At 40.2% G+C, this 21,318-nt stretch overlaps 1 protein-coding gene across 1 annotated transcript; it reads left to right on the top strand.

Moving 5' to 3' along the window:
• The first annotated feature begins 94 nt into the window (after nucleotides 1-94).
• Nucleotides 95-16,307, top strand: tmco1.S (transmembrane and coiled-coil domains 1 S homeolog). The gene is given in 7 exon segments (NM_001096160.1): nucleotides 95-193; nucleotides 3,628-3,705; nucleotides 4,294-4,353; nucleotides 4,927-4,973; nucleotides 7,386-7,453; nucleotides 12,779-12,923; nucleotides 15,245-16,307. Coding segments are annotated over 7 exon segments (567 nt in total). The 5' UTR covers nucleotides 95-123; the 3' UTR covers nucleotides 15,344-16,307.
• Nucleotides 16,308-21,318: the final 5,011 nt, after the last annotated feature.

Below are 21,318 nucleotides of genomic sequence, written 5' to 3'. Positions count from 1 at the left end.
CCCCGACTTCCGGCTTTGGGTTGCTAGGTGACGTGACGTCGCTCTCGGAATGCTGACTCGCTTCCTTTCCACTGAGGCCTGCGCTTCCTGTGTGGCAGTTGTGTTACTCGCGGTGCTGGCAAGATGACTACTATGTTTGCAGATACCATTCTTATCGTGTTTATATCAGTTTGCACAGCGCTGCTGGCTGAGGGTAAGTTGCATCAACTCACACTCATTCTCCTTATAATCATGGGCTGGGGGAGGTGTTGCTGTTACACAGCATTAGCCTCTATCCAGAAGGTTAAGGGTTGTAATACAGGAGCGAGAGTCACAATATCATGGGTTCTGGCAAATGCCACAGGGGCTACTATAAGGTGCCATAGAAAGTCACTATTTAGTGGGCTGGTTGGGCCTCTGTGTACCTGAAATGCCAGGGCCTGTTTTGACTCTCAGTCCAGACCTGCAGCAATATAAAGTTTGAGGTTAGATCACTACACTTATATCTCTGGTTATCCATCTAACTAGGCTTAAAATCAATGTAAGGTAAGAACTGTGTGTGGCATTTGGGCTAAAGCGCAAGATAAACTTCTAAAATTGTATCTAAATCTCACCAGGAATCCCAAGGAGGCCAAAATGCTCTGCCCTGAGCCTTCAGCCAAGGGAGCGGAATCAACTGTGGAGCAGGAAATCCATGAGAATTAAACTAAATGTGGATTTATTTAGCAGCAACAACAGGAGAAACCTTATGTGTTTCATGTTAATCAACTACATGCAGTGTCGGACTTACCCACCGGGATACCAGGAAAACTCCGGGTGGGCCCTCATGCTGCTAAACATTTAGCCTATTTCATGGCCATTCCCTATTTCTATAACAACAAAGAGGCCAAAAAGATGGAATAATAGATTATTGTATTCTAGTATGTAAAGGAAAGAGACTAGGAGAATAGAGGCTGAGTCAGGAGAAGAAGAATAATCGTTCTGAGAGTGGGCCCCTAGTCTAAAGATTTTGGGTGGGGCTCTAATCAAATGTTTTTTTGGTGGGCCCCTGGTGTCCCAGTCTGACTATACGCCTATGATTAAATTTTCATCAACAGGAACCATGTAAGGCCATCTCTGTTGTGCTAAATAAATCCACATTTAGTACTCTGCCTGTGATGGCTTGCTCTGACATAACATGGTTAAAGTTAGGCAAGGTAGCCATGTCCACTCTGTGACTCTACAGCTACTTGTACTGACAGCCACAGGCTCTTGCAGTAATGGCAGATGCCTATTTGTAAATGTGTGTGTGTGTATATATATATATATATATATATATATATATATATATATATATATATATAAATAAACGAACAAAAAACCAGCACCAGGGGTCTTTGCAGTGAAAAAAACTTGTATTGTCACATTAGTATGTACAACCGACGTTTCGGTCCCTCTTGGGACCTTGATAAAGGTCCCAAGAGGGACCGAAACGTCGGTTGTACATACTAATGTGACAATACAAGTTTTTTTCACTGCAAAGACCCCTGGTGCTGGTTTTTTGTTCGTTTTGTATCAATATTCTACTCCGGGCACAGGGGCAGCTACAAGGTAGCTTTAACTGAAGGTGGGAGCTGTCCTGTTCTATATATATATATATATATATATATATATATCTCAAAATGACTAGTCCTGCGAGTGCTGTCATTTTATGATTTTATTATTGACTGGCACCCAGGCGACTTTTTAACTTATGGTTGTGCGTTCTGTTCTATGGAGGGTATATATATATATATATATATATATATATATATATATATATATATATATATATATATATATATATATATATATATATATATATATATATATATATATATATATATATATATATATATATATATATATATATATATATTATTATTATTATTTAAAAACATTTTTATTGCTATATGAATGGGCAGATATGTACATTCAAACAGTATGTTAATAGAACAGATGACACAATACAATATTGCAACATAACTGTAAAGTATACACAATCATGTTTATGATTATGTGATACAAGAGGAACGTGGTCCCTGTTTCATAGAGCTGTCCTTCTAAATAGGTAGGGAACTTATAGCCACAAATTTAAGGCTAAGTGTTGCAATATATAGGGGTTAAGGCATTGCCCAATAAGTGCCAGGGCAGAGTCTGATGTTGTTAGAAAGCTTCAAGAGGTAGTATTTATATTTGGTTCTGAGTAGACTGAAGGGGGTTTCTCTACCGAGAAATCCAGGGATGGAATTCCACAGATCGGGTAAAGCAAGAGAGAAAGGCGGTATTAGCTAGTGGAAGTGGGTGCTGTGACCCTGCAGTGGCATTGAGAGGAACTGAGGAGTCAGACAGGAATGTTAGTGAGACACAGGAGAAGTAAACTAGTGAGATTCAGGGGATGTAAGATAAAGAGAACTTGAATTTTGGAGTCCATTTGCTATCAGGCTGCAATAATCCAGGTTGGATAGGATGATCACATGGCTGTTTGACTGAGAAAGGTGAAGTAAAGCTTTCCATATAATTGATTTTGTTAACTAGTTTAACTGAAACCTCATTTACCCAATTGAAATCTGTTGAGTAGTAGGAGCACACTCGTCACTTGCCCATCTGCTTTGTGGACTCTGCTGTAGTTATTTGGTGATTTGGCACCTGTATTTATTTATGCTACTCTACTTAGATGTTCTTCGCCTCTCTAAAAATAAACCTGTACTCTATATCTGGCATTTGCTGGGACAGCTGATTAGCTGCTCATCATCCGTTTTGTGGCATGTACTGATTATTTGTATAGTTATTGCACAGTATTTAATGGAAACCTATGCAGAGACAGTAAAAAACATACAGACTACATGCAGTTAATTTTGTTTGGAAGCACCCTGGCACCCCGACATTGCAAGGTAGCATTGGGAAACCACTTGGCTAAAGGGCAGTTACACCTGTGGTCACATTACAAGAGAAGTGCTCTCCAAAACTGAAGTTGTCTCCTATATGTGTAAATGGTTTCAGCCATCTGGATTGTTTACTTTGACTGCACCCACACAAGTGATTTGATCATTTAATCACCACATTACTAAGTTAAGTTTAAACGCGTGTGCTGAATTATGATACACTAAATAAAACTGTGAGGCTTTGGGTCCATGGTGTAGAAAGCGTTTATACATGCTGAGCAATGCCTGATATGTTTACAGTATATATTCTTCATTTCCTATCTATAAAGGAAGCCAGTATATAGCATGCACCGAACTGAGGTTTTTTTTTTTTTTATCATTGTTAAAAACATTGCTTTCTTGGTTGATGCTTATATATTCTGGGTCATTGCCATGTCTCAGCTGCCAGCTGCTATGAACATATGTATAGGTGTTTGTAGATGTCTCATTTACACATCTTGTTATTCCAGGATTAATCTTTAGCCAGCTGGTGCTCATTGTAACTCTTGTCAGATTACAGTGCTTCTTGGGGTTATTTGGAGATTATGGGCTGCCTGAATGTTGCAATTAAACTGTAACATGATGTACAATAAGGGCCTAGAGAAACCTGGGAATAAAAAAACTGGAAAACTAGTAAAGCCCGGTATAATTGTAATGTGTTTGTAATTATAATATTTGTAAACTCTCTCATTCTTACCCTGTTCAGGTATAACATGGGTTCTCGTATACCGGACAGACAAGTACAAGAGATTAAAAGCAGAAGTGGAAAAGCAAAGTAAAAAATGTAAGGAAATTAATGTAGCAGATTTATTTGATCATTATTTCAATTTGTCTACTGTGCCTGCTATTCACTGATTCTTTTTCCCAAATCACTTACACCCCATTTTTACATTTCTATTGAAATCCCTGTATCACTAACCAATGTGAAGACATCCCCTGAGAGCAGAACAGAAGCCATTATTACTTGCTTTAAATTAGACTTTTATAGGACGTTCAATAACATGACAGATTTCATTTTTCAGCAGTATTGTATTGCTAATACAGAAGATTCGGGAAAGTCTTTTCCTTATAAGCAAAGGAAAGACTGCCCAATCACTGTATTTTAGGTGAGCTATCAAGGTGATGGGTGAGCTATCAAGTTTCATGTAAACGTTAGGGAGGATTATTATTTAACCTTTTAAATGCAGATTATCTAAATCAGAATTTATAGTCGTCTGGACAGCTCTTTCCAAAAATTTAGAGGAGGAAGGATAAGTAGATTTATTTTAACAATGTTCTGATATGTATATAAAGACCGCTGTCTAAACAAAAAAATAATGCCTAACAGTTGCATGTTTTAATCTGAATCTGCTCTCTATTTAATTTTTTTAAGTGGAAAAGAAGAAAGAATCTATAACAGAATCTGCTGGACGCACGCAAAAGAAAAAAATTGGTAACTAAATATCTATCTATCCAATGGGGTTCTTGCCTTACAATCATTTAAATGGACAGTTCACCTTTAAGTTACCTTTTAGAATTTTCTTTTCACAACAGGGTGTTTCCAACACTTAGCCTTATTGCCACCAAAGTCACAGCTACAACATTTATGTTTTATATAAAATATGTACAACCCCCCCCCCCCAGCCTAAAATAACCTGTGTATAAGACAGGGACCTCTGAATTGAATCCGCAAACATATTCTGAGTGAAACGATATCTTGGTGTTTGAGTTATAGATCAAAAGCTAGGAGGTACAGACTGAACATAAGTCCTCATGAAATTCTGTGACTTGTATGAAAGCATGAAGCCACAGGGTGATCTTACCTAATGTGAAATTGACAAACATTTCTAACCAATACATTTATAGTATAATTTACTGTATAAATGGCAATAGACACTTGTCATGTATAGTTGAGACTGACCCTGTTGCTTTATTATACACCAGCATACACGAGCCTTGATGAGAACACCTCATATACTGCAATTAATTGTATGGCGCTGTTTATATACAAGTATTTCTATTGCAGAACGGCAGGAAGAGAAACTCAAGAACAATAACCGAGATCTTTCCATGGTAAGAAGGGAAAAGTGAAGTACTTCCTGCAGTACTTCCATACAAGTTTGTGAGACTCTTTAGCTGTTCAGACATTAAGGTGGTTTTTGGTCCTGTGATATCGGCATATAAAGCGATATGAAAAAGTTTGGAAACCCCTCTTAATTCTTTGGCGTTTTGTTTATTATTGGCTGAGCTTTTAAATTAGCAACTTCCTTTTAATATATAACATGCCTTATGGAAACAGAAGTATTTCAGCAGTGACATAAAGTTTATTGGATTTACAGAAAATATGCAATATGCATCATAACAAAATTATACAGGTTCATAAATTTGGGCACCCCAACAGAGGTATTACATCAATACTTAGTTGAGCCTCCTTTTGCAAATGTAACCGCCTCTAGATGCCTCCTGTAGCCTAGAAATTTGATGGCTGCCGAGCATGGACAGCCCCACAGCATGATGGAACCTCCACCAAATTTGACAGTAGGTTGCAGGTGTTTTTCTTGGAATGCGATGTTTTTCTTCCGCCATGCAAATCTTTTCTTTCTTTTTTTTTTTTTTTTATGACAAAATAACTAAAGTCTCATCAGTCCAAAGCACTTTGTTCCAAATGACTGTGGCTTGTCTAAATGAGCTTTTACATACAACAAGTGACTCCGTTTGTGGCGTGAGTGCAGAAAGGGCTTCTTTCTCATCACCCTGCCATACAGATGTTCTTTGTGCAAAATTGTGCTGAATTGTAGAACGATGTACAGATACACCATCTGTAGCAAGATGTCCTTGCAGGTCTTTGGAGGTGATCTTGGTTGTCAGTAACCATTCTCACAATCCGCCGCATATGCTGCTCCTGTATTTTTCTTGGCCTGCCAGACCTGGGTTTTACAGCAACTGTGCCTGTGGCCTTCCATCCCAAACAGTTGAAACTGACCGTTTAAACCTCTGACATAGCTTTTTGTAGTCTTCCCCCTAAACCATGATACTGAACAATCTTTGTTTTCAGATCTTTTGAGAGTTGCTTTGAGGATCCCATGCTTCATTTTTCAGAGCAGAAATGACAATTGGCCACTTGCAATTGGCCACCTTAAATACCTTTTCTCATGATTGGACACACCTGCCTATGAAGTTCAAGGCTTAAGGAGCTAATCCAACCAATTTGGTGTTGCCAGTAATCAGTATTGCGCAGTTACATGCATTCAAATTGGCAAAATTACAAGGGTACCCAAATTTTTTCAAAGCCAGTTTTTCACATTTGATTTAATTACATATAACTGAATACTGCTTCACTACAAATCTTTGTTCAGAAAACACCCCAGTACCCCAGATTTTCCTGGGAAATGACATACCACTGTTAAAAGACATACCACTGTTATCTTTTTTGTTGAAAGTGGAGTAAATTATTATGCAGGCTGAGAGGGGTTCCCAAACTTTTTCATATGACTGTAGACAAAGCAGCAGTCACTCAAGGTTACCTTAAATGGTCCATGGAGTTTTGTATCTTGTAGTTTTTGTCTGTAGAACACGCAGCAATCAAATGTCAGAATTTCCCTCACATCTCTTTCAGTTGTTGATGTGTACAGAAATTATTTGGCTTTACTGTTTTAGCCGCTATTTCCAGAAAGCTTGAAGTCCTGAATTTTAGGCGAAAGCTAAATATTAATAGTTAGTATGTGGCATTTAGTTTGAGATTTCCTGCTGGGATACTGTCCTGATCCTGAAGGCTGATAAGCACCACCCTGAGCTAGTTTTTTTTTTTAGTGCAGTGGTACCTTATGAACCTCTTAGACATCAATGAACAATAAAACACTTACATTTTGTTCTTGCCGGTTTTTAATTTTTTTTTTGTGGTGTTAAAGTAATGAAAATATAACGTCCTGTTGCTCTGCACTGCTAAGGGTCTGGCCACATGGGCAGATTCAGGGAGATTAGTTGCCAGGTGACAAATCTCCTTTTCTTCATGGCTACTTATCTCTACTAATCTACTGTGTATCATGTGCTTGAATGGCTGCCTCATGGCTACAGAGCAGTTTGTTTTTAGAAACTATAGTTTTGTGTCTACACCAGTTTTACCAGTGCAGGGCAACAGTACATTAGGTTGTCAGTCCTTTAAAACACAAATTTTTTGTTGGTATTGTTCCTTTAAGTACTCAGTCTGCTTTGTTGGTGGGTCCTAAGAAGAAAGAAAAAAGTATTGCAGATAGTGAGAACAGTGATTAAAATGGCACCCAAATCTCAGGGTAACATCACTTTTATTATGTTCTCTATTATTCATATTACTGCTGTACCAAAGTGAAGGCACAGCGGCCCTGTACAGAATATGTACTGCCTTTTTTTGATCCCCCACAGCTCACTATTTTCCTTTGCGTAAATCCGCAAATGAGCACCAGAGTAACTGCAATAGTAACTTAATTGTCTCTCTGCTCCTTACTCTAGGTTCGAATGAAATCCATGTTTGCTATTGGCTTTTGCTTTACAGCACTGATGGGCATGTTCAACTCAATGTAAGTTTGTCTCTGGGTTTTCTTGACTAATAACACATCAGAACCAATGTCCATGTTCTTATAATAATCACATCTACTCACCATCTTAGACTGGAGGCATCATATAATAGCACAAAATCCATTTAACTGCTTCTATTAATTAAGCTGATTTGAAATCGTCTATCCACCCCACCTGGCTTTACAGGAAATCCCCTTCTCTCCTCATATGTAATGACATGCAAATGGTGCACAAGCTGTCAGATGTGGTCCCTGTTTTAGGCCTGTAACCAAGCTAGGGAGTTGCACAGGTGTTTGCTTTCTATTGAGTAAGTGAACACACACCACCTGTTGAGACTCCAGTGGGTTAAAAATGCATCACTATGGGGTACATTTATCAAAGAGTGAAGTTAATAGTGAAGTTCCGCCACTAGAGTGAAATTCTGCCACTCTCCATTAATTTCTATGGGATTTTTATAGGCGTATACTGTGAACTTTCACTTCACCCATTGATAAATACGCTTTTCAAAATCCCATAGAAATGAATTGAGAGCTGCGGAACTTCACTCTTTGATAAATTTACCCCTAAATGCGCTTCTGGCAGGGACTGTAAATATTTGTGCACCTCTCATTTATAATTTGGCCCTTTATTGGAGTTTGGCCTGTCTGTCCATTTTAAAGGGGAACTATCATGAAAATGAAAATTGAATATAAGCTTCGTCAGACTAAAATCAGAAACTTTCTAAATACAAGCAATTAAAAATTCTGTACCGTTTCTGATATAATCAAGTTTATCTTCACTATTCCTCTCTGAATATCCGTTTCTCTTCATTCTCTCTCCATGCAGCAGTTGGGTGACAGATGAATGATCCAATATATCTTATAGGGGGTTTCCTTTCCTAGCAGATGTATTGGAGCTCACTCAAATAACTGATTCAAGTACAAACAGAATCTAACAAAATAACTGCCTTTTGCACAAATTCTGCATGTAGAGAGAAATGATGTCTGGTGATTTTAATAGACTGAGCTCTAATAGATCTTCTAGGCAAAATGAGCCCCCCTATAAGATATATTGGATCTAACTGTCAATGAATATCTGACACCCAACTCCTGCCTGAAGACATAATGAAGAGAAACGAGGCCAAGAGAGGAATAGTGAAGATAAACCTGATTATTTTAGAAATAATACAGAATTTTTGATTATTCAGTATTCATTATTATGAAGCATCTATTCAATTTTTTCATTTTCACAATCGTTCCCCTTCAAAGTTAATGTTCATTTCTGACCCAGGGTGAAGGATGACTTATGTATTCTTCATCATCGCTTACAATATAAACGGGATTTGCACTTATGCTATATGTCTTCTGTCATAGTTATCCTTGCCTAGAAGATTAGGGAGATTTTCACTTTTTTGCTGTATGTCCACTGTCTTCACAAAATGCAGTGCTAGTTTGTGCTATACTTCTACATACAAAATCTTTGTGTGGAGCAAGAGCAGTTGTACTAATGCTATTGTTGGTAGAGTTCAAACAATCACCAGGTAGCTCCTTTCTGACTGCATGATTTTAGAAAGAGCTGAGAGGTACGGTTTGTTTGTTTTTAGGGACAGTTTGTTAAAACATTTTGTCTTGCCTTATTAATTTAAAGGGATACTGTCATGGGAAGAAATGTATTTTTTTTTTTTTTTTTTTCTTTCAAAATGCATCACTTAATAGTGCTGCTCCAGCAGAATTCTGCACTGAAATCTGTTTTTCAAAAGAGCAAACCGATTTTTATTTTTACATCTAATTTTGAAATCTGACATGGGGCTAGACATATTGTCAGTTCCCCAGGTGCCCCAGTCATGTGACTTGTGCTCTGATAAACTTCAGTCACTCTTTAGTGCTGCACTGCAAGTTGGAGTGATATCACCCCCTCGGTTTCCCCCCAGCAGCCTAACAGAACAATGGGAAGGTAACCAGATAGAAACTCCCTAACACAAGATAACAGCTGCTTGGTAGATCTAAGGGTAAGGGCACACCTGGCAATTCGGGGAGATTTAGTCATCTGGCGATTAATCATCTCCTCTTTGGGGCAACTAATCTCCCCGAACTGCTTTCCCCTGTCTTCCGCTGGCTATAATGAAAACGGCACACGCGGCGCTTCGTATTTCTGAAGTTACCTCATGAGGAAACTTCGGGCGACTTCGGAATACGAAGCACCACGTGTGCCATGCCGCAGGCACACGTGAAGATTCGGGGGAGATTAGTCACCCAGCGACAAATCTTCTCTTCTTCGGGTGACTTATCTCCCCGAAATGCCTTCTCGCCAGCAAGAATGCGAATCGCCGACGGGAGTCGCCCAAAGTTTCCTCGTGAGGCAACTTCGGAAATGTATGCCATCCTGCTGGCAATTCATATTCTTGCCAGTGGGAAGGCATTTGGGGAGATTAGTCGCCCAAAGAAGAGAAGATTTGTCGCTGGGTGACTAATCTCCCCCGAATCTTCACGTGTGCCACCAGAACAGCACTCAATAGTAAACTCCAGCACAGCAAAATTGAACTGATATGATTGTTTGGCCCCAGACCAAAGACCACATCTGTTGTCTTTTCACAATATGTCCTGTCCAGGAGGCCCCATACACGGGCAGAGAAGATGCTGATTTGGTCTGAAGGGAGTGCGTTGGCAGCCTTTAACGCCTTTTATTTGCCATTTGTAATTGTAATGGGAATATGTACCACAATCCTCAACCCCCAAGTTTCCCACAAAAACTGGATGCAACTGCAAAGAGATTTTTTTTACAGATCTGTCCTTTATCAGCTGTATGTGATATCCCCAAACAATTATTTATTTGGGAGATAAATCCCTGGTGTGCTGAAGTTCATTTGCCAAATGGAAAACAAGCTGGTCCAGAACTGTGCAAGTTGAATGAGCAAACGAGTGCATTTTGGTGTGTATGTGTAAGACCAGCTTGAATTCATTTGTAGCTCCTGGTTTTTTTTTATGAATATTTAAGAGAACTTGTGTCCCATAAAGCACAACCATTGACTTCTCTGTAGTTGATTGTGAGATGTTAATGCTTTAGGAGAGATTTCTGGTAAGGAGAGAGGGTTAGTGGGAGCAACCACAACCCTTCCTTCCTGAATGCAGTGCCAGATCAGCGTGCTTCTTCTTAACTAGGCATCCGTTGCACAAGTTAAAGCATAGCAGGAAACCCTGGTAGTTTAAGCGAGAGACAAGAAACACCTGCAAACAGCTTGAATTGGCCTACGATAACAGCATCTTACATTTCTAAAAGCAGCAATTGCTCTCCTGCTTAGTATTTTGTTTTCTAAGTAAACTGAACTGGAATGGCTTGTTCTTTCTAGTTACTCCCCGGAAGGATGTCCTGTGGTTGCCCATAAACATTCTTCTGTTGTTTATAACTCATTTATTCCAACTTCCATTTGCATATACAACTGTTTTGAAAGTTACTTAAAGGAAAACTTTACCCCCCAAAATGAATAATTGAGCAACAGTTTATATCAAATTAAGTGGCATATTTAAAATCTTCCCAAACTGGAATATATATAAGTAAGTATTGCCCTTTTACTTCTCTTGCCTTTAACCACCATTTTGTGATGGTCTGTGTGCTGCCTCAGAGATCACCTGACCAGAAATACTACAACTTGAACAGGAAGAAGTGTGGAAGCAAAATACAGAACTTTGTCTGTTAATTGGCTCATATGACCTAACATGTATGGTGTGTTTGTGTGCACAGTGAATCCTACAATCCCAGGGGGTGGTCCTTATTTTTTAAAATGGCAATTTTCTATTTATGATTACCCAATAGCACATACTACTTAAAAAATATATTATTATGAAAATGGTTTATTTACTTGAAGCAGGGTTTTACATATGAGCTGTTTTATGCAATATCTTTTTATAGAGCCCTATATTGTTCGGGGGGTATAGTATTCCTTTAAAACCAGAGGCCTCAGATTGTCACAGAATATTTCACAGCAGAGTAGTTTATCCTCTACAGCAGGATTAGGATCTGATTGTGTTTCCCAAATGTTTTTTAATTTTAACATATGCTGTGCAAACCAACTATCACCACTGATGCTATTATCACTTTGGCATTCCCTCTGGCAATGCGTCCTGTAGACCTGGCAGCCGAAATTGAAAATATGTAAAATCCAGTGATCACTGTAACACCTTTTCTGTGTGAAAAATGTTGCTTATCAAGACAGTCCTACCAAACACCATTCTGTAGTGTTACAATATGTAGTCTTTAACCAAATGCTGAGTTATAAGGAAAAAAAAAAAAAAGTTTTTTGAAAACATTTTGTTGGGTCCAGTCAGTTCATCTGGAGAGAAAAGACACTGAGTTGTTCACCTGATCTGAATTGCAATTAAAGGTGGCCATAGACGCACAGATTATATAGTATGAAAATAATTTTCGTACGATATTCGATGCGTGTATGGTGGGAAAAGAGCCGATCGATATCAGCAGAAGACTTGGATATCAGTCGGCTTGTCGATCGGGCTGAATGGAAAATTTGGATTAGGTGCATTTGAAGGCACCGGAACATTGGCCATTGTTAGGTATAATTCTATTGTTTCTATCTGTATATCTGATGATTCAGCTCTACACGTGTGTGTTGAAAAGAACAATCTTTCTTGGAAAGATCTTTTCAAAGAAAGATTGTAATTGTTACGTCTATGGCCACCTTTACAGGGTCTCTGCTTTTCAGCGAAGGGAAATGGTTGGCACTACTGATGGGTGGTTGACCCATGACCCGTAGTTGGGTGGGTTGAAATTTGGCCCAACATTGTGGGTTAGGGTTGGGTCAGACTGGGAATGTAGAATCCTCCCATTGATTCCCTGACTTAAACAGATGAAGCGTATAGAGCAAGAAAATGTGGATATGGATTAGTCACGGGTCCTACAAAAACATCTTGTGCAATAGGTTTAGTACTCCTTAGTGGCCTAGAGTGTTGAGAGTTTCTTTGTGATTGCTGCCATTAAAGGTGACCTGGAAACAACAAAGCCAACTCTACCCAGGCCTACGTGCAGGATACTTAACTGATTGTCCATTGGCCTTTAAATAAGTGTGCAATGGCCTCATGTGGATGGCCAACTCGCAGGGATATAATAAAATGACCTGTAAATCAATCTGATAAAATTATTCTCCAGGAAGTGGGTCATCCTGCATATACTAAATTGGATCATTGGTCGGCCATCCCCAGTGGGGGTGGTCATATAAATTTCCAGAGCTCCCCACATAGTATAATCTAAATAATACAGTAATACCGAGCATTGTGTTCTTACACTATACATCTAAAACTATCATTATAGTGAATTTTTCTGTTTTGATTTGTTTTCAGATTTGATGGACGAGTTGTAGCAAAACTGCCCTTTGTGCCTCTGTCCTATATTCAGGGACTCTCACACAGAAACCTCCTTGGGGAAGATTACACTGACAGCTCGTTTATCTTCTTGTACATACTGTGCACCATGTCCATCCGACAGGTATGTGATTATCTGGGATGCTTGTGAGCTGGGATTTTTCTGTAATTTGGATGACATACCCTAAGGACATTTAAACATTAAATATACCCAAAAGGATTGTTTGGCAAATAATATGGATTCATGCAGCTTAATTTACATAAACCAGTGGTTTGACTTTACAAGCCACCCTCTACAGCAAAGTAAATGTGGCCATACACTGACTGATAAAAGCTACGGAATTGGTCCCTCGACAGCTTATTGACCCCTGCATGATGCAGTCTGGCAGATATATTATCGGGCAGGTTTGAAGATCCTGTTGGCTAGAATAGCATAGGCACTTTGATGCGGCCCTTGCTCAACAAAGTCCTCTAGGCCAGCTTAATGATCTGAATACTGGTGCCAGGCTAATGATTATTAACAACTTTATTTGTTTGGGCATGGCATCTGCTGATATGCCTGAAAATAAGCTGAGAACTCTTGATTTCCTCCCTATGTTATAGGGGCTCGTTGCCCTGACCCCCCCCAAAAAATAAAACTGCTTCCGTGTGCAGCAGCTCTAGCTGCTAGGCCTAGCACTGCCCTCATGTTTTTACTGAGCATTGCATGCATCAATACAATACAAAATGATCCTTCTTTGGTCCTGTCCTACATAAAAACAAAATTGCTCATAGTTTGCAATGAAGCCATACCATCAGCTTGTTGTAGAAAGGCTTTCTAGGTAATACAACATGGTAGGATTTCAGAAGTGCCATTTTTAGACACATCCATTATTGCTGCCTGGTCTCTTGACAGAAGTACGCTTCTTCCTTTGCTCTGTGCTTGTCTCTGCAGGAAAAGATGCAGATCCTGTGCTATTTGAGTCTTCCACTTTCCTGTCTGGTGTGGTCAGGACTTTTAGCATTAATGTTATTTATACAGATCATCCCTATTTCTGACTCCACACCCCCCGAGCTCCAACAATGTATATACACTTGGGAATTGTCCTTCTTCCTCTGACTGAGTGTACACGCATTGAGACATACACAATATGTCTCCATACACAAGAATATGTACCGGTGCTGCTCCTGAGAAGTGTGCTTGGCATTGCCTGTACAAATGATTTAGCTCTATCCTTACAGGAACAGTAACATCAACAAATTAATGTTTTAAAGTAATTTCTTTATAATGTCGTGTTGCCCTGCACTGGTAAAACTGTTGATTCAGAAACACTAATACTTTTTAAACCCATTTTGTTGTTGTTTCTTTAAAGGACCAGTAACATCCAATTTTTTATTTTTTAAACATTTGTTAGTATACAACAAAAAAAAACACAAGAACAAGTTTGAAATTGCTAAGTCTTTATTAAGAAAGAACTTGCCAAAACACCGCTTGCGCTCCTCTTCAGAAAAGACGACAGGGCAACGATCCATCGTGCGGCACTCGATTTATCCTCCCTGGCTATCTCCTATAAGGAAGGCAGGTAGGAGAAATCAAGCGCCACACGATGGATCGCCTTTTCTGAAGAGGAGCACAAGCGGAGTTTTGGTTAGTTATTTTGTAATAAAGACTAAGCGATTTCAAAGTTTAATTTGTCTGTTTTGTTTTCGGTGTATACTAACGAATTTAAAAAAAAAAAAAGATTCCTGCTATACTGCCATCTTATCTCATTTTTAACGTTGGGTAGTGCTTCCTGTATAAGCAGCCATCAGGAAACATGGGGCCCCAATTAATGGTCTGGTGGTCCTGACAAGAAGTAGAATGGTGTCCCAATGGGAAAATGGACTGCACACATGATTACACCCCTAATCTGCCAGTGCTATGTTTCTGTACAGCAAAGCCCCACCACTTTTCTCTTGGTGCCCCCTCTTTCATAAAGCCCCTGACTGCAGTACCCACTGACGGCGGCAGAGATAAGCCGCTTGTCTGCAACTACTTTTTCTATAGACCACAGAGGTCCATTGTATCTGGTATAGAACATTTTTGGGATTGCTTCTGATTTTGGACCAGCTCTGTGCTATTGTTCAATATCTGCAACAACTCTTAATGGATTAGCCAATTTTCCTCTTTCTTTTTCCTTTATATAACTTCTACATTCAGATTAATACCCCGAAACACAGTCTATCCTTTAAATGTATGTAAAGTAGTGTAACCTTGTGAGGGGGAGAAGTGGGAGCACACAGATATGATATGGACGTGAGCCCACATGAGAAAATGGTAAATGCAGCACAGTATGAGGCCCACAGATAATAAAGATAGACGGACACTTTGACAATTTCACTGGTTAGAAACAGTTGGGCATTTCATCTGTAATCTGTTGTATCCGTTCATTGTAATTTTAAAGGTGTCTTGTTTTTCTCCTACAGAATATCCAGAAGTTGCTGGGACTTGCTCCATCTCGTGCTGCTACCAAACAAGCAGGGGGATTCCTGGGTCCTCCACCCCAGGCTGGGAAATTCTCCTAGAAATGTATTGTCCTGAGGGATCTTCACTGCCATTTTTCACTCATCGAAAGAATGAAACAAGGACTCCAATAGTGAAGCTGATTCCACACATGCCATTTATAGAGCAACTGCCTTCCCCTGCTTCTTAACCCTTTCAATTGCAGGGGATTTTAACACTTATCACAACAACAGTTGCCACACCTAGTTGTGTGTTTTTATGTTTTTTTTTTTCTCCTTACAAAATTCTCTAATTTATATATTGATTTGAGTTTTGAACCCAAATATGTTCAATAATATACATCCATCAAATGAATGGTAGGGATTAAAGGGGAACTAGAGTCTAAAATAGAATAAGGTTAGAAATGCTACTAAACATAAACTTACTGCACCAGAAGCCTAATAAAACAAATGATTTATGGCCACAGGGGGGGGGTGTCACCATCTTGTAACTTTGTTATACATCTCTGCAAGACAAAGACCATGCACATGCTCAGTGTGGTCTGGGCTTCTGTGGGACCTGTTATCCAGAATGCTTGGGACCTGAGGTTTTCGGGATAAGGGATCTTTCCGTAATTTGGATCTCCATAACTTGTTTGCTAAAAATCATTTAAATGTTCATTAGACCCAGTCGGATTGTTTTGCTTCCAATAAGGATTAATTGTATCTTAGTTGGAATCAAGCACAAGGTACGGTTTCATTACTACAAGCAAAAAGGAAATCTTTTTTTTTTTTTTTACATATGAATTATTTGTTTATAATGGAGTCTATGGGAGATCACCTTTCCGTAATTTGGAGCTTTCATGGTAATGGGTTTCCGGATAAAGGATCCTATACCTGTATTAGAATGCAGTGGGCATGGGGCCTGTAGTGCTTCCGCTGTCACTAACATATCTCTGTGTCACACAATGAATTCCCCATTATCTGGTGGATCATATAGTATTTATGTGAAATGAATAGACTCCCAAAATAAATTTCATTTTACAAATCTGTCTACTAAATGTTTTGGTCTCCAGTGCTCAAACAGGACATTATTGAATTAGAGAGGGTACAGAGAAGGGCAACTAAGCTGGTAAAAGGTATGGCAAATCTTAGCTATGAGGAAAGACTGGCCAAATTGGGGATGTTCACGCTGGAGAAGAGGCTTAAGGGGTGATATGTTAACTATGTATAAATATATAAGGGGATCATATAATAATCTCTCTAATGCTTTATTTACCAGTAGGGCTTTCCAGCTGACACAAGGTCACCCATTCCGATTAGAAGAAAAGAGGTTCTGCCTAAATCAGGGGTGTCCAAACTGCGGCCCGAGGGCCAAATGCTGCCCAGGATGCATATGAATGCGGCCCAACTTGGTTCCCAAGGAAACGTCATGTCGCAAAGGATATATGAGGAGGGGGGACTCTGCCCATTGCCCAGTTAGCAATAATAATATAATAATAATAATAAGTCTATTTAATATCCAGGTGTCCCATATTTCAGTGTATAGCTCCATCTGGTTATCCAACTGGCATTGTATTTCTTTTCTGTGTTTTTCCTTTACTTTTACAAATCAAACGTGTTTGTGTATTTCATATGTGGCCCCAGACAATTTTTCTTTTTCCAATGTGGCCCTGCGAGCCAAAAATTTTGACACCCCTGGCCTAAATATTCAGAAGGGGTTTTTACAGTGAGCTGTGAAGATGTGGAATTCTCTCCCTGAATCAGTTGTACAGGCTGATACATTAGATAGCTTTAAGAAGGGGTTGGATGGCTTTTTAGCAAGTGAGGGAATATAGGGTTATGGAAGATAGCTCATAAGCTGGCCATAGACTCAAAGATCCGCTCGTTTGGTGACATCGCAAAACGAGCGGATCTTTCCCCGATGCGCCACTAACGGCATGGCTAAATCGGGGGTAATTCGAACGTTCGGCCATATGGCCGAACGATCGAATTACGATGCACCAAGGGGCTCCGACGGGTCGGTTAAAAATCAAACCTTCCCGATCGATATCGTGGCCAGATGTCGATCGGGAAGACCCGTCGGAAGCCCCCACACACGGGCAGATAAGCTGTCAAATTGGTCTAAACGACCGATATCGGAAGCTTTATCTGCCCGTGTATGGCCACCATTAGTTATAAGCAAAATATTTTGCCTAGTTTTGCAAGAAAAAACGCCCATTAACTTCAATGTAATTTTTTGCTGTTTTGCGAATTTCTTTGCCTGTGATGGGCAAATTTGTATCACAAATTACACGAAACTCGAATTTTGACGCAGGTTTCAATTCACGGGCGTTAAAATTGCCAACAGTGTTAATTGAGGAGCCGGCGACATTTGATGCGCATTAAAGTCAATGGCAGTGTGTTAATTGACACCGGCGTTTGCTGCAATTTTGCAAATTTATTTGCCAGCGGTGAAACGTGCAAATTGGAGAGGCCTCAAATGGGTTTTTGTTTTTTTTTTTGCCTTCTCTTGGATCAACTAGCCGTCAGGCAGGTTATATATAGACATAAAAGGTTGAACTTGATGGATTTCTGTTTTTTTCCAACCTGACTTACTATGTTACTATGTGCAACTTCCCAGTCCTGGCCTGTAATGGTGGTGGTTACCTTCAGTACTGCATTCATCTCATCTGTAAATTCAAACTATAAAATGAACAGTGCCGTTTGGCTCCTAAAGTAACGTCACATTCTTTGGCTCTGTTTAGCTCAAGAAGTAACAGCAGCCATACATCGCTCCTGATTAAAAGTCATGTTCATTAAACTCGTGTTAAATCTGCTGTCCCTTTAAGCACATTGGAAATTCTCTTGAATTCCCCTGAAACATACTCTAACGGCAGATGGTTGAGTTTTAGTATTGACTCTTGGCAAGGTACATTGTAAGCAGTGCTTTGCAAATGACAGGATATTTTGGAAAAGCTCTCCTTGTTTTGTTGGCTTGACCCCCTCTTATTACTTGGTGGTGCAACCCATCACCATGAGTTTTTCCATGGCACCAGAGAACATACTATCCCTGAATTTCCCAAGCAGCAGCCAACCACACTGATACAGCTATGTCCTAACCAGTACTAGCAATATCCAGTAGAGCTGGCTTTAGGCTCCAGCCTCAAGAAAATGATTGTGGTACAGGTATGGGATCGATTATCCACAATGCTTGGGACGCAGGGCCATATTTGCCATTTTGGCTCTCTAGGCAAAATTTTTCAAGAGGCCATTCTATAACACTAAAACTTTAAAGGAGCAGTAACAAAAAAAAAAATTAAAGTGTATAAAACTAATAAAAATATCATGTACTGTTGTCCTGCACAACTGATCTGTTAGCCTCAGAAACACTACTATAGTTCATATAAACAAGCTGCTGTGTAGCAATGGAGGAAACTGAAAAAATTCTATGGCACAGGTTAATTAGTAGAAAACACCATTATGTTCTACAAAGCTTATCTGTTGTGTAACCTGAGCCTTTTCTCCTTTGAATGGCAGCCCCATTGCTACACAGCAGCTTATTTATATAAAAATTCAGATTTTCTGAAGCAAACAGCAGTTTAACCAGTGCAGGGCAACACTGCATTATATTTGTATTACTTTAAAACAATTTCATTTTTTGGCGTTACTGTTCCTTTAACTTGAAGGTGAACTATCCCTGTAAGACAGGAGTTTGGTATGGCTAGCCTTTTATATGCGTTTTTACAATTTTATTAATTGGCCAGCAGTGTAACTAGATGTTACTGGATCCCATAGCAAATTAATTTTAGCTCCCCCGTAGGGTTGCCACTTTTGCTGGCGCCTAAACCTGAACAAAGGGGATGAGGCGGATGGCATTGGGGGTGGAGCAGTGGTGACATAAGAGACAGACACATTGAAGTAGGTGGAGTTATGACGCTAGGGTGGGGTTATAGCATCATTAAAGGCCCCCATACACTGTCCGAGCCACAGACCCGAGTCGAGAGCTTATTGGCTCGTGTGTAGGGTTGCCATCTGGCCGGTATTTTACCAGCCTGGCCAGTAAAAATGATGGTTGATCCCAATGTTATTAATATGGAAAAAAGATAAATATATAGGAAGGCCGGTATTTTTTTCCAGAAAAGGTGGCAACCCTACCCGTGTGTGGGGCCATCCAACGGGCAACCTCGATCCATATCTGGTCGAAAGTCGGACAGATGTTGATCGGGCAAGGGAGAAAAATCCCGTCGGATCACGGCTGCATCTGTTCGTTGCTGCAGTCCCGCGATCCGGCCGCCCATATTGCCTCTATGCTGATTATTGGGCCCTAGGACTTACGATCGGTTCAGCCCGATATCGCCCACCTCAATGTGGGCATATCGGAGAAAGATACACTCGTTTAGTGACATCGCCAAACGAGCAGATCTCTCTGTGTATGGCCACCTTTAGACGCAACTAGCTGGCTTTCCATCCAGTTTTCTCAATGTTGTAAACCGGACAATGCACATGTGTGAACGGCGCCACCCGGCGCGCCGCACGGCACCGAATCACAATGGGGAGAAGGGGTTTGGCCTGGTGGGGGCCTATGAGGGTCAGGGCTCACCGACTTTTTTCCCGGTATCCTGCCAGGCCAGTCCGACACTGGAGCCCCCTATACCTCCTGGGCACCCCTGCAGGCGCAGGGTCTGCTTCCTCTGTAGTTACGCCACTGCAATTGACCATTGAGGTGATTCCCTGTTGCCAAAACACCCATAAATAATGGTGTGCCAGTGTGTAGTGTGTATCTGGTGTGTGTCGTATTCTTGTTACAGGAATATTGTCAAGCACTGCCACCTACTGGAGATGTTCAATAACAAAACCAATGCTATATTACACTGTGTTAAGGTCAAGAACGTAAACAATTATTAGTATTGGGCATGTGTTTTATCATTATTCGTCATTTTCACCCAAGGCCTGTTTGGGTTATGCACCCAGCTTTGCTTTTGCTATTATATAACCCCATAGATATTTGATTGACCGCAGGAAGGCCTGGCCAAGTCAAGGTCCTCCAGATAGAGTTCAATTATCAGAATACCCTGACCACTCTTTGCACACAAAGGTTTCAAGTACACATTTCTCTGTATATGTTCTCTTTTTCCCCATCCACTACTTCAGAATCCCTAGTAAAGCTAGGTTTAAGTCAGGTGCTTGCCACACAGGAACACTTAGATATAAATACCGATGTTTTTTATTTAGATGTACAACCCAAATACCTAGAAGAGCCTGAAAGGCAAATCATTTCCTGAAGCTGTAACAAGAGAGAATAGGGTAATATAATTCGAAAAACTGATCCTACTCATTTGATAAAGCCTAGACATTTATCTGCAAAGAAGAAAATTGCTTAAAGGGGTGGTTCGCCTTTAAAGGGGAAACAAACCCCCCACTTATAAAAATCGATACCCCATACCCTACATAGCCAGCCCTCCCTGCTCCCCCAGCCTAGATGTTAACTCCTGTAAATGCCCTTAATTCTTTACTTTCCCCTCGTTGCAGAGTCAGCACAGCGGAGCTCATGGGCTCCATCTTCCAGCTGTTCGGTCTTCTTCCTTCCCTTCAGCAATTTCGGCACATGCGCAGTTGTCACAAACCGGAAGACTGCTCCAAATGCACATGTGACTATACGCCGCTCACTTCCCGAAGAAGACAGCTGAAGATGGCGCCCGTGAGTTCTGCTCTGCTGACTCTGCAAGGAGAGTTAAGTAAAGAATTAGGGGAAATACAGGAGTTAACACCTAGGCTGGGGGGAGCAGGGAGGGAGGGCTATGTAGGGTAGGGGGTTTAGTTCTCATTTAAGTTAACTTGTAGTATGATATAAAATGGCTGATTCCAAGCAACTTTTCATTTTTCTTGGAGTTTTTGAATTATTTGCCTTTTTTTGCTGACTCTTTCCAGCTTTTAACTGGGGGTCACTGACCCATATATATATATATATATATATATATATAAAAAAAAGCTACACGCTTATTATATATTGCTGGGCTGATCCGGATATCTGTTAAGCAGGCTGGGGAATGATTGCGCCAGATTATTAAGCTGGCATG

The sequence above is a fragment of the Xenopus laevis genome, chromosome 4S (genome assembly GCF_017654675.1).
Source record: "Xenopus laevis strain J_2021 chromosome 4S, Xenopus_laevis_v10.1, whole genome shotgun sequence".
In the NCBI taxonomy this organism is placed as follows: domain Eukaryota; kingdom Metazoa; phylum Chordata; class Amphibia; order Anura; family Pipidae; genus Xenopus; species Xenopus laevis.
The sequence above is the reverse complement of the archived record's forward strand: the minus strand, read 5'-3'. Positions and strand labels throughout refer to the sequence as shown.